Raw genomic sequence first — 14269 nt, 5'->3', positions numbered from 1 at the left:
TCAAAGTCCACGCCGTCTCTAAGATTTGGCATCCCCTCCAGCAAAATTTGCTTTAACATTGATTTTGCTTGAAGCACGGTCCCCGTTTCATCAATTCTCTGCCTCGTCCAATCTTATCATCTGCTCTTCCACTTGAGCCCTATTTTATACTTTGTATGACAGCGAAAATAACCAGTCTACAAGCTCACAACAACGTGTCATGACGTTTGAAGGTTGTTTAACCCATTAAAACCGGGAATGCATCTGTGCAACCACTTTAACCATTATTTTATACTTTGGCTATTAATAAATTGCAGATATACAAGCTATGATCTTGTAGATCTGCTTTTTTTTTTTTATCGTGAGAATTTATGCAAATCTTTTAATATATATAAATATTTGTAAAGCGAACATTTTTAACTCAAATCTTTGCTTCTGGGGGGTTCCTTGAACAACATATTTTGAGATGGGGCTGGGGGGGGGGGGGGGGGGTTCCGCATATCATTTTGGGGGTCCTTCACATGAAAAAAGTTTGAGAACCACTGATATTTGGTGAGCAAAATAAACTGTTAGGATTTAGAAGACATTTGTGGAATCCCAGAAGCAAAGATTTGAGTAAAGAAATATTATATTTAAAAAATATATATATATTAAAAAATGTGCACAAATCTTTCACGATTTTTCAAAAACAATAGCAAATCTACAAGCTTGGAGCGTGGCACTATATACTATAGCTTGTATATCTGCTATTTTTGAATAGCCCAAAGTATAAAATAACGGTTATAGCAAAAAATCTAAAATGACACAGTATGCGTTCCCGCATTGAATGGGTTAATAAGATTACAAATTTTTGCCTATAATGACATGCCCAAACTAGGGACTCGAGGGTTAATGTGGTCAGGTTCTTGTTTAATGTCAGAGAGTTGCACCCTGTTGTTTCTTCTGACTCCCTGATTTAATACCTGATTCAATAGAGAAAACTGGGGCGGCAGTGGCTCAGGAGGTAGACTCGCAGGCGGTACAGTAGAGTCTTGGAATCAGAAGGTTCCCGGTTCAATCCCTGGCTCCTCCTTGATGCATATCGAAGAGTCCTTGAGCAAGACACTTAATCCCTAATTGCCTTAGGGATGGTTTCCTCCCGCCATCAGTGTGCGAATGTGTGTGTGTGTGTTTGTCGGGACCATCCTCACCATGTGGGTACGAGCGTGGAGACACTTGTACCTGCGCATGGGGGGGGGGGGGGGGGGAGTTCTAACATTTACCTTTACTGATTGTAACATTAGAAGACTGAAATGATCCATATGTACATCAAAGATGTAACCTAGTGTTTCTCAACTGGGGCGGTACAGGCGGTACAGCTCCTCATTTACAGCTGAGGCGTGTATGACTCCTGTGCCCTCCATGGACTAACGCGATGCTTCATTTGTAATCTCCCCACTGCAACCTCTTCCTATGTCTCTTCCTCTTGCAGTCAAAGAGCAGTTTGGAAGGCCTGGACGATAAAGACACCCAGCCACCGCTGCCTCCCAAGGCTGACAGGTATAACCAGCTGAAAAGCCAGCTGACGACATCCAGTGAAGGTAAGGAGGAGATACAGGAATTAGCTAACTAGCCCTCTGCCATCGTGTGAGCAGGCTTCACAATCCTCCATCCCCCATTCATTCACTCTCACTGGCATTTTCCCCCTCTCTTGTACACATGCACGCACGCACGCACGCACGCGCGCACACACACACACACACACACACACACACACACACACACACACACACACACACACACACACACACACACACACACACACACACACACACACACACACACACACAGATAAACAGAATCTACATACCATCTCTCTATTCTCTCTCTCTCTCTCTCTCTCTCTCTCTCTCTCTCTCTCTCTCTCTCATCCACACACATAATAACACATGTTTACACACACGTGACGTCACATGCACATTTGCACTCACCCGCATACACAAGGTCCCTCTCATTTCTCCATCTGTCTTTCATCTGTTCTCATTCTATCTCCATCTTAGTCTCTCTCAAACACAGTGGACACATGACCACACACACACACACACACACACACACACACACACACACACACACACACACACACACACACACACACACACACACACACACGCGTGCACAAACAAACAAACACACACGCAGCGCTCCATCCCCTACCTCTTTCACCTGACAGGTCTGCACCAAACCATTTGTCTCTCTAAATTCTCTTCTCAATCACCGTGCGTGCCAGTATGCGTTAAATCTGTTGGATTTCCATCCTCCCGTCAGGGGGGATTTCTATGGGGAGGTCTATGGCCATCAATGATGGCCATAGACCTCAGCAATGCGGGCCCTTCACATTGAATCAGCGACAGAGGTTGTGGAGCAACAGAGGAAATTAATTCCAATTGTCATGAATGAATGCCTATTGCATTCTGATGTGTACCATTGGAGCTTTGCCAAATAGGGAGTGAGAGGAGAGGAATATGAACTAGGAGTTGGTGTTTAATGCCGAATGAATGACTGGGCTGCTATTAGATGGCCCAGGGCCATTTCACTTGGTTGCTAGTGTGTTGAGTTTGACCACTAGTTCTCAGTTGGGTTTTCTTAGGACCCACATTTTACTTTCTCCATTAAATCCTGATCCTGTGTGTGAAAAAACTGAATGGTCCCTTTTCTCGTAGTCTGTGACCCTGTGTGAATATTCTTGCGAGACAGTTTTGGGTCAAGACCCACTGGTTGAGAACGGCTGCAATCGACTGTTGCATTAGGTAGTGTGAAATGTGGATAACATGTCCTATAGAACCTATGATAGCCAGGTCCATACAGAAGATCTATACTGTCATGGTGCATTATGTCAGGGAGGGAACACTGTCTTTTCTTCTATGAAATACTACTGCTCTCTGGTGGCAGTGTACAGTACTGCAGTTGTTGAGAACGCTAGCTGGGTTACTTCACTGCTCACCACTGTTTGTATTTTATAATACTCTCTCCATATTAGCCACCATGAAACTTTGATTCAGAATTTGTTTCTTAGTATATATGCCTTATTAAAACAGTATGCATATCAAGTACCTAATGATGAACATTGGCAATTCTCATTATGGTGTCATACATCATCTGTGCTGTGAACAGTTGGATACTGGTCATTTTTCCTAAGCATTTTTGTGAGCTGGCCTTGTGTTTCAATCCCAGTCCCAGGAGTCTCTAATCTGCTGCTTAGTATTAAATTGTACACATGTAGTCCTTTAATTCTTCCCACTTTCTGGTCATTTAGCCAGAACAAAAACAAAAATACTTATATACAATACCTAGAACCTCTTTATGTGTGACTTTCCGCTATTAGAGCTAAGCAGCAGACCAAATGTTCTGCTAAAAGGTCACCCACATTTCAGAAAAGGCCTCCTTTAGGCCTTTCTTACTCTGAAAAAAGCATTTCAAACTAAACCAATGAAATGATAGACCTGGAATAACCAGGAATTGTTATTTCATCCCATGAATGATCATTAATTTGCCTCTCTCTTCTATTCCTTTGTCCCTCTTTTCTTTGTGTGTTCTAGAGAGTTCTCTATCAGGTAAAACCCACCCGTCCACCCCGGCCATGTACAAGTTCAGACCATCGTTCGGCACCATGCCGAAAGTCCATTACCACGTAACTGGAGAGAAGGTAGGATACACAGTAGAAGAACATTAGGCTTTTAGCACATACTATCCACCCCCTCCCACCCAGGACTGCAGCGTTTTCTGTCTTAAAGTGGCTGTAAAAATCAGTATGTAATAATTACGTAATCTCAGTTCGTCACATCACAGAATTATAGATTATTAACCAACCAGCTAAATTTGATTGATAAAATAAATTGCTACGTTAAAAACATTAAGCTTCAAAAATAGTGGAAAAAACATGCAGTCTTCTTCCTCTACTTGCTCTAATGTGACATGGTCTTCAGAATACATTGTTATGTGCAATAAACACCCAACATTTGAATGAAACATGTGTGTACAATGTCCTGTTGTGTTGTTTGCCCCTCAGATCGTGATGCCAGATGAGCGGAAGACATCAGCCATTTTGGAAGAGGGTGTGCGTGGTCACGACTATCGCTCGGAACCGAATCTGGACCTTCCTGACTACAGCAACGTTCCGCTCCACCGCACCTTCCAGTCCTCGCCTTTCCAGCTGGACTCTTACCCGATCAACTCCCGCTCGCTCAGCCTGAAGCAGAGCCACTGCCGGCTAGAGAAGGGCCATCTGTCAGCCTTACAGCCTGAGACAGTCACATCCACCCCCTACAAGAGCGTGTTTGCCCCCAACACACTTTCCAACCGTAACGGTAGCCTGTCCTATGACAGTCTGCTGAACCCCACCATCTCTCCAGCCACTGCCGCCGAGTGTATGGCCCACCCCAGCATGCCCTCCATGGGCTTCCACTCACCCTACCTTCCCACCAAAATGTGCCACAGACGGGGGCCCGAACTGCAGACGCAGCAGCGGGTGCCACCAGCCTATAGCCCAGTAATGTCAGCCAGGGGGATGGGCAGGCAGTCGCCCCACCATAGGGACAGGGACCCTTCCCCAGTGCGCTACGACAACCTCTCCCAGACCATCATGGCCTCCATCCAGGAGAGGAAAGAGATAGAGGAGAGGGAGAAGATGCAGATGTTGCATGGCCGTTCACATGGTTACGCCGGCCAGGACTCGGGCGTAGTGTTTGACAGCCCTGGGAGCTACGGCCTGCCCCCCAGTGTCTGTTACGCCGACGGGCCCCGTGTTGGAGGCCCCCCCTTCTCCAGGGGCCCCACACCTCCAGCCTATGGAGGATCCAGGGACAATCTGATGGGGGCTGGGCTGGTAGGGTATGGCCAGCGGACCCCTGTGCTGCGCCATGCCGGCTCCGCTCTGGGCCGAGCCCCCAGGACTTCCTCAAGCTCACTGCACACAGAGCACAGTAGCTCGAACAGCAGCCAGGGCAGGGCCATTCAGGGCCACGAGCCCCCCTACCGCTCCCCAGGCCACCAGCCTCACCACTCCCCCGCCATGCCCCGATCCCCATCCTACACCCATCAGAAACTCTCCTACATCCTCGACAGGACAGACTCACCCCGCCTGGGGGGTCCCAGGTATGAATCGTAACATACCCCTCTGTCGGACTGCATGTAACGTATTGGGCGGAATTCCAGCTGGAAGCTCTGTTCCCGTTGGAGTGGAGCCGGGGAGTTGTGGGCAACTAGTCTACTTTGGTTTAGTCCACATGTAGCATAGCCGTGTATAATATGTCCACAGTATACATACTGTAACCTACCTATGTGTACAGTATTTGTCAGACCATCATACCCAGACCATCATTGTTAACTCTTTGACTGCCAGAAATAAAACTTGCTAAGCTACTGCCAGCGATTTTCAAGTGTTTTGACTAACCTTTGAAATCATAGAATATTTATCTCCAGTATGATCGATCCCCCGATCGCTTTAAAAGACGTATCCGAGTCTCGTAGAATCGGGGGGGGGGGGGGGGGGAGAGAAGCGTGCTGTCGCGATCATCCATTCCATAGTTATTGGCAGTTGAATGTAGGTTGTTTTCGCCAAAAAGCAACAGAAAGCAGAGAAAAAGCAATTTTTCCAAATCCATTAACATGGAAGTGAGTGTGGCAGTTTTTTTGCCATCACGTGATTTGTTGCTTCTTTGCTTCACTGGGAGTCAAATGGTTAGCAAACAGCGCCATCTAGTGTAAAACCACTGAAAACACAAAGTCTCGTCACTCTCGTCATTGGCAGTCTGAGCCTTTGGAAAATATGACGAGAAATCTTGTCATTGGCAGTCAAAGAGTTAAGTTCGATCTGGTGTGATTTGTGAACTACTTTTATTATAAATGAATTTAAACGTTTGCCTTCATAGGAAAAGATTAAAACATTTGTACTGTTTTCTAAATCTGCTGTCAGAAAAATAAAGTTGCTTGACTACACTCATATTATTTTCCCTTGCATGCTTTTTCAACCCACTCATCCAATGCACACCTCCAGACTTCATTAACAAATCACAGGCTTTTGGCATGTTTGTCTCTTTTCACAAGACTTACGTAGCTCTTCTGTTCTTAACTTACACCTGAATATGCATGTGACACCAAACAACCCACTAATACTTTCTCTCTGTTCTCGATGTGCATGCAATATTATCTACTCTTCAAGTACTGGTTCTTTGTATTAACTCATTTTGTCTTTTTCTTCCCATTCAGAGAGACCATTAAAGTTAATGGGCAAATGGACAGTCACCCCAGTGCCCAGGGCACCCCACTCAGCCCTGGTCGCCACAGTAATGTCAAGAAGGTCACTGGGGTAGGAGGCACCACCTACGAGATATCTGTGTGAGCAAGGTGGGGGGTTGGGCAGGAAACGGACACAGCCAAACCATCTTCAATGGCAACAACAACCACAACCTCTACTGCAAAGAGAGACGAGTTTCTCCTCTGTAATGTTTTTTTGTAAAGTCTAGACATCGGCAAATCTGGAGGTACACGGCACTTCCTGCTTCCGAGTTATTCCATTCAGTGGGACCTCTCTGCTTCTTGTGGGTCTGTCTAGCCAGTAGCCTGTGTGTATGTGTGTATTGCAGGGGTGGGATATCAATCGGAACTGCTGAAGGTTGTCTTTGTGTGGGAGTGCTATCGTTGATACGTTTGTGTGGCATGTCATTTTTCTTCATGGTGGACCGTCCGACAGCGCATAAATGTTATTCCTCTAGCCTCTTGGTTTCATTCATCAAGCCTACCGAGTTATTACCCCAAGTGTTTCTCTGTCTCCCTGTCTGTCGCTCTCTCTCACACACACTCACACACACACACACACACACACACACACACACACACACACACACACACACACACACACACACACACACACACGCAGAGGAAACACTGAGGGCTTAACAAGAGACTACAGATGAATGCATTGATCTCTCTAGTGTGGGACATCCATAGACTGACGTTCTTTCCACATGTCCAAGTGAGTTGACCTCAAGAAGTCAAGGTGCTTCACATGATCTTGTGCCCTTTCACTTCATCGTTTTTCTTGGCAGATGTGTTGCACAGCGTGCAAGATTACCGGGTGCACCACCCGGTCACCACCAGACACACACAGCCTGAACACGCAACAGCAGAATGAAAAGAAGAAACACTAGATGTCGCTGTACATTAAAGGAAACTCCAAGATTTCACCCCAGAGTGGTTCAGTTCACAATTGACTGAGAAATGCTTGGTTTCTCTATAAAGAAGAGAATTTAACTTAACAGATTTATACAAAGTACTCTAATAAAAAACAGGGCTACAATTTGAACATAAAACTGAGTACAGGCTGGTTGCTATTATTTAATATTTAGTTATTATTTTACTCACATGAACCTTATTGGAAGTTGTAGTTTACAGTATAACTAATCAAAAGGACAATTCTGGTTCAAATCAATATGGTTAATTGTAGGTTTCTTACAACAAAACATAACGAGAAAGTACTGTGAGTAGTTGGTAAATTAACAATAGAGACACCAGAGTAGAGTGGTTGTCACAGGTTATGAGTGAGATGCCTGCATAAAGAAGGCGGCATTGATACATTATCGCCTCTTGCTCTTATGAGAAGATAAAAGAAAATCTCTGCATACAAGATAATAGGGGGCTGAAATGATACTATAGAATGTTTAACGGCAAAAAGTAAGGAGGAAAAAGTGATAACGTGACATTGTTTACTAACATGATGGTGTGTTCAGGACTGTTGGAAACCACTAGATGCACAAGGATTGTGAGTCTAGTGTAATACTTTTCTAAGAATATTTGTTGTCCCATTGTCTCCCTACAGAAGTTGCAGTGTAATTTAAGTAATTTCAGTGTTACCCAGACAAGTGCTGAACAGTTATACTCTGAATATGTTGTTATATATTCCGATTAAATATAATCTGAATACCTCATTAAAATGTTTTTTCTCCAGAAGCGCAGAACTGGTCCAGCCTTGCATACCAAAATATACACACTGTTATGAGATGAGTTGGTTTTGTTCATATCAGAAATGAAAGGGTATAGAAAAAGAAGTCACTGTCTGTGTTGTATAATGAAGTAAAACTGCCCATTTGTTATTTTGTATTTTTTTGTTTTGTTTTTAAATCCATTTTCCTTTTTTATACCCAAACCATGTTTGATACATCTTTTTATATCGATACTCAAGCTTGGAATGGATGTTTTCTTTCTTTCTTTTTTTTCCAGTTGGCTTTTGTTAATAATTTATAACTTTAATGAATAAATGAGTTAATGGGTAATAGATAAACTCAATCATTTAAAGCTTGTATATTCTCGTGTATAAATGGATCAATATATGTATTATTAAGAATATTGGAAGCAGTATTGGAGAAAAAAAAAAAAAGCTAAAGTAATGCTGCCTTGAGATTTCAGTGCCAAAAAGTGGCTTCTTAAACATAACCCCCGTCTCCTGGCGGAGATAATGGGGGCTCTGGAGTGGCCCTGGCTGGGGCTCTGACATTGTGACATCATCAGAATGTCATCTAGCATCCCTACTCTGGGGGAGATAATAGCCAATCTACAAGTTCATTTGCAATGTATTGTGAACTTGTAGATCGGCTATTTTCGCAGACGATATTTGGTGTAATGGAAAAAAGGAGGGGATCAAGTCCAGCGCCCATTGGGCGACCCTAATCATCAAAGTACCTGTATGTAGGGTTAAAGTGGTTATGGTTGAAAATGGCGAATGGAATTGCAACAGCTGTCTGGCACAGCAAATGGATCATGTTACACACCACTCAGATGGGAGGAGATGGGGCTTTCTTTGCTGTTTACTGAAGAAGTTATAGTTTCATAAGTACAGTTATATTTGTTCATTAAAAGTCGCTGATTAAATCTAGCTATCTAATGAAAGTCGTTAATGTGTTTGGCCTCTTCCTTTTTTGTTCTCTCCGCCAGGCTAGAAAGGCCGGGAGCGGGCATTGCGTTTCCGACCCTGTCCATCTATATGTGCCTGTCTGTGAGCAGCTAATCTCCGTCACCAATGGACCAATCGCTGTGACACTTTGCACGCACACTCCAAGTAGGCCAAGGAAGAACCTCTACCCCAAATCTTTTTGGGGGTAGAGGTTCTTCCTTGGCCTACTTGGAGTGTGCATACCCCCTGTATTTTATATAATTTTTATCGTTGATTAGTCATCTTTACAACGAGTTATAACTTGTAAGGATTGTACAATGAGTAAATCAGCTAAACGTGTGGCCCCAATCCCCCAATATGCTTCTGTTGGTAATCGCTCTTATTTTTAGCGACCTGCCAGCACACAACTGCTGAGAGGTGTGTGCCAGTCACAGGTGTGTGACTGGCACCTGAGCATGGGTCTTGCAACTTGAGTTGAGTTTGTGTATACTCCAAGCAGCAACACTGCCCCTATGGAAATATGCCACATTTGTCCCTTCAGGATATAGGGCAACTAGGGTAAGTGAAGTTAGTGTTCCGGTATGCAGATTACGCATTATTTGGTGTCAGCCCTGGTACCATTTGCTGGCAGGTGTGTGACTGGCACCTGAGCATGGGTCCTGCCCATGACTTCACTAGTTGACTTCACTAGTCTCACAGAACTTGGTCCTAAGTTTGGAAATAGTACCAGGGCTGACACCAAATAATGCTGCCACTCTGCGTAACGGAACACCAGCTTCACTTGCCCTATTGCACAGGCCTTATCCTGAAGGGACAACCGTGGCATCTTTCCATGGGGGCAGTGTTGCTGCTTGGAGCATATACAAACTCAACAAGAGTTGCAAGACCCATGCTCAGGTGCCAGTCATACACCTGTGACTGGCAAACACCTGCAAGCACTTGAAGCTCAAATCAAGAGTGAATGCCAACAGAACAATATTGCAGGGGATTCTGGCAAAAGAAATTGGGGCGCTACCCAAACATTTTGCTGTGTTGCTCTTTCTACGAATGCTCGATCCTTACAAACCTCGTTGTAAAGGTGACTAATCAACGATGAAAATTATATAAAATACAATACCAATTGGTATTATTAAAGGGGAGGAATAATCAACCAAAGTTAAGTTTCTTTTTGTGGGCAGTTTTTCTGGTGTGCTGAGTTGTTGAATTGCTCTGGTGACAGAGCAATTCTAAAGTTAAGTGTCAAATGTTCAAGGTCAATGTCAAGGTAATTTTTTATCCAAAATGTTAACAAAATTGGCATATCTTGGACTTGACTTTTATGTTGACCTTGCCCTCAATAATACCCGTTTTGTAGCAAATAAACAATAAATAAGCTCAATTGTTTTTGTTTATTTTAATTGTTATCAAAATAATCACAAATATTAGATCATAATTCCAAGAATAAGACATTTAACATGGTATGAACTACTCAGATCAGTACTGTCTTGTTCAGGCTCATCACTGGTACCAGGAGATTTGAGCACGACACCTGGGGGGGGGGACTCGGGGGGAAATCTCGGGGGAAACAAGTTAACAACAACACTACACTGACTACAAAACTGGAAAATGTTAATAAAAACAATATGCAAGTATATTGAATCAATCAATTATTCAGCGGTGGTCTCTTCATTTTAGTTTAGTAGTTTAGCAATGAATGGCTCAAGCTGCTCTCAGAGACCCTTTTTGCCATTGCCAGGTGAGTACAGGTGATGGCCCAGACCCCCACCCCTGGCACTCCTGGTACCCCATGAAGACAAAGGCAAACATTTGCATCACTATAGGCGAGGGTCGCTCTGCTGAATGGATACGGTGGTGATAGCTGCCTGCCCGCGTGAATGGATAATGGTCCGACGGACACTATTCTGTTTGGATTTTTTTCACTGCCTGTTATTCAGTCAGTCTTTTACTTCATTTTCTAGGGGAGGCGAGATTTTAGTTCCTGCCTCTACGATGGGTACGTACGCCCAGTGGCGCGGGAAGGGGGGGGCTATGGGGGCTGCAGCCCCCCTGGTGATGGGAGCAGCCCCCCTGGTGATGGGAAGAAAAAAAAAAAAAGTTTTATTTTATTTTATTTTTTATAATATATATATATTTTATGGATCATAGCAGTCTGTTACGGTCATGGATGAACTTCAACCTGGTGTTTACACTGTCTTTCTGCCTTTTTGTGTGGGGAAAAACACAGAAAACCCCCAAAAAATCGCAAAAACATCGCGCGGGCGCGAGGAGTCCCCCCCCGACGCACAGCCCCCCTAGGACTTCCCGCGCGCCTGCGTACGCCACTGATAGCGTCACAACATTTTTAACCACTTAGCTTTGGCTATTCAAAAATAGCATATCTACAAGCCGCGCTATGAGCTTGTTGATCTGCTATTTTTGAAAAATCTTGAAAATGTGTGCATATCTTTGAAATATATACATTTTTTACTCAAATCTTTGCTTCTGGGGGTCCCTGCCCTGGCACAAAACATTTTCAGATGGGGGTCCGCGGCCAAATGTATATCAATTTAGGGGTCCTTGGCATGAAAAAGGTTGAAAACCACTGTTCTAAATGGCAGTGGTTCACAAACCTTTTAGCTCAAGAGTCTTGAGGCTTGGGTCCTGGCTCCCGGGGAGACATCAAATTTCTCTTTTGGGTCTTGAGTCTCCTGTCTCCCCGGGAGCCTGGGTCTTGACTCAAGACCCAAAAGAGAAATTTGATGTCTCCCCGGAATCATACGAGGAAGTAAAATGTATAATAAGCAAGAAAGGAAACACGGCCGCAATAAATGGATCCAGGGAGAAAGCCTGGCAAAGTATTGCCGACAAATTAAATGCACAAGTCGTCCAAAGTCCATAAATATATAATTCAGTTAGGCTTAAACATGAGGAGTGTATAGTGAATATTGGAATTATCGCCTACTAATCTACAATGCGCCTATTATATGCGCCATGCATCCAACCAATATATCTGAGTCTGTGCTCAGGTCAGGAATGTGTCAAAAACAAAAAATGTATTGAAAATAAGTATGTTTAGGGTGAACTGTAAGTGTCTTTTAAGTGTCTTGATCAGGGATACTTTGGCACGTTGCTGAAACCTGGAATTGTACTTGGGACTTATGGCCTGCCAGGCAGGCTCTCTAACCATTCAGCTATGGCCACATCGTCAGCAGAGATTCTAAGGCAGTTTTACTCTGTAACAGTAAAGGGGTTTCAGGGGAAACCAGCAAAATTAGGAATAATATAATAAAAGACTGTCTTGCTAATAAAGCGTCATGTCTCTAATTTTTTACAATGTATTTGATATTACCTTCATATTATTAAATATGGCTCTTTTATTGCTACTTTTAACTTTTTAATGGATCCTATGTAAGTAAAGTCTGAGAAAAGTGTCAAACTCCCAAAATCCACTAGAATGCTGGAAATTACATCTACTCTGTTAAATATAGTGCCAATGACGTCTTTTGACGGCCGTTTTCAGTGCGCCATTTTTTTTTTTATCTCAAAGGAACTAGGAGAAAATGATTTTCAAAAAGTTAATTCTCCATCCACTTCAATGTTAAAATGTAAACGGAGAATTTTTTTTCTCCGTTTGATCCATAATGCCTTTGGCATATGGATCAACAAGCTTGAAATAAGCCTGGCAGTGAATGAGTTAAAAATGTCCTGGGGGGGGGGGGCCCCAGCGTGGTCAAGAGCCCCCCCACCCCCCTGGGAAAAAATCTCCTGTTATCGGACGGTCTGAGGTTGGCAGGTATGAATCGGCATGTGAGCAATCTCGCTCCCTGGGGTCTAGTGCTGTAACAGGTATAGACTCCTGTGTTCTTGGCTGTTGCTGACAATAAGCCCACTTGAAAAGTGCATGAGCCAAATTACTTTAATTAATTTGGGAGAATGACCCATCACGTTCAGGAAATGTGAATGGACAAAGTTTAGTGTGCTTTGGGTAGCTCAGTCAAAAGAGCTCTTGACTTCAGTCCACAAGGTCTATGGATCGAATCCTAGCAAGGAAACTTAGCATCTGAGCAATCTAACTCCCAAGAGTTCACTAACTTCTTTCTCCTTTAAATGTCCATTGCCATTGACAATGCATTGGGCGCTTAAAGTTAAATATAAAAAAAACTACACATTATTTCAAAGTAAAAATCCCAAGCATGCATGTCCACAGTAAGGTGGAATTTTAAATTGTGAATCAAGTTTATAGGTTAAAGTATGAAGGAACAGCGAGGTGCCAAAGTTTTCAGATTTAAGTTTTAAAAGTTAAATATCTCAAAAACTACAAAACATTTCAAAGTAAAACATTCAAGCATGTGTGTCCACAGTAAGGTGAATTATAAAAAAGCGTGAATGCAGTTTCTAGGTGAAAGTGTTTTTTGAGGCTCCAAAAAGCATCCATTGACCTCCATTATAATGTTCTGAACTTTTAAAGGAGTATAATTCTAAGACTATGAAACCAAGATTCATTTTTAGGCAAACATGTCCACAGTAAGATGAACATTTTAAAGTTTGAATGGGGTTTGTAGGTGTAAGTATGTAGGACTAGTAGCCTGCCAAAGTTTGTACTTTTTTCCCTTTAAATGTCCATTGCCATTGACAATGCATTGGGCGCTTAAAGTGAAATATTTCCAAAACTACACATTATTTCAAAGTAAAAATCTCAAGCATGCATCCGAGTCTGGGTCTGAGGTTGGCAGGTATAATGCTACTCTATTAAAAAAATCCCGGGGGGGGGTGCAGACCCCCCCGCTTGAGGGCGTGGTCAGTATGACTCCCCCCCCCCCCCCCCCCCCACCCCTGGAAAGAAATCTCCTGTTATCGGACGGTCTGAGGTTGGCAGGTATGCATATCACATGAGTCATTGTGAAACAATTATGATTCATGGTCACACTCTATTTCAGTAATATAATTAAATTGATTATATTTTATTGTATTTATTTCATTTTATTTGAATGCAGGGTCATTAAAATGAGTCCAAACACATGTGTTGAATTAACTGTGGAAAAACTTGAAGAACAAGGCACTGGATTAAGTTAACTTGGCTGTTAGCTTATGGTAACTATGGTAGGATTGCGTAAATTTTCTTTCGTGAAATCGAGTCATGGATAAACTTATCCAGTGTGCTCTGGCTAAACTAATCTGGCAAGATAATTCAGCTTTCATGAAACCGATTCATCGCTAATCCTGGCTAAATTAAGCCAGGATAGGTGTTAAATCCAGGCTTAACCCCTAATTCTGCTGTCGTGAAATAGGCCCCCTATCATTAACCAGTTTTAAATCCCTCTTAAAAACTCATTCTAAAAAGGCCATTCTACAGAATGGCCTTTTTATCACCTTGAATGACACTTGTTC

The 14269-nt window shown here is 43.1% G+C and overlaps 1 protein-coding gene across 1 annotated transcript in view; it reads left to right on the top strand.

The window, feature by feature from the left end:
* Window positions 1–8879, top strand: part of zdhhc8b (zDHHC palmitoyltransferase 8b) — a 91409-nt gene extending 82530 nt beyond the window's left edge. The window contains exons 8-11 of the mRNA XM_080432147.1: window positions 1451–1559; window positions 3555–3661; window positions 4025–5109; window positions 6223–8879. Of these exons, the coding sequence (XP_080288273.1) occupies window positions 1451–1559; window positions 3555–3661; window positions 4025–5109; window positions 6223–6355 (1434 nt within the window). The 3' untranslated portion in view covers window positions 6356–8879. The remainder of the gene's footprint in view (window positions 1–1450; window positions 1560–3554; window positions 3662–4024; window positions 5110–6222) is intronic.
* The last annotated feature ends 5390 nt before the right edge of the window (window positions 8880–14269 follow it).

Source organism: Gymnoscopelus braueri (assembly GCF_963280865.1).
Source record: "Gymnoscopelus braueri genome assembly, chromosome: 7".
Taxonomy (NCBI): domain Eukaryota; kingdom Metazoa; phylum Chordata; class Actinopteri; order Myctophiformes; family Myctophidae; genus Gymnoscopelus; species Gymnoscopelus braueri.
This window is presented reverse-complemented; position numbering and strand designations above follow the sequence as displayed.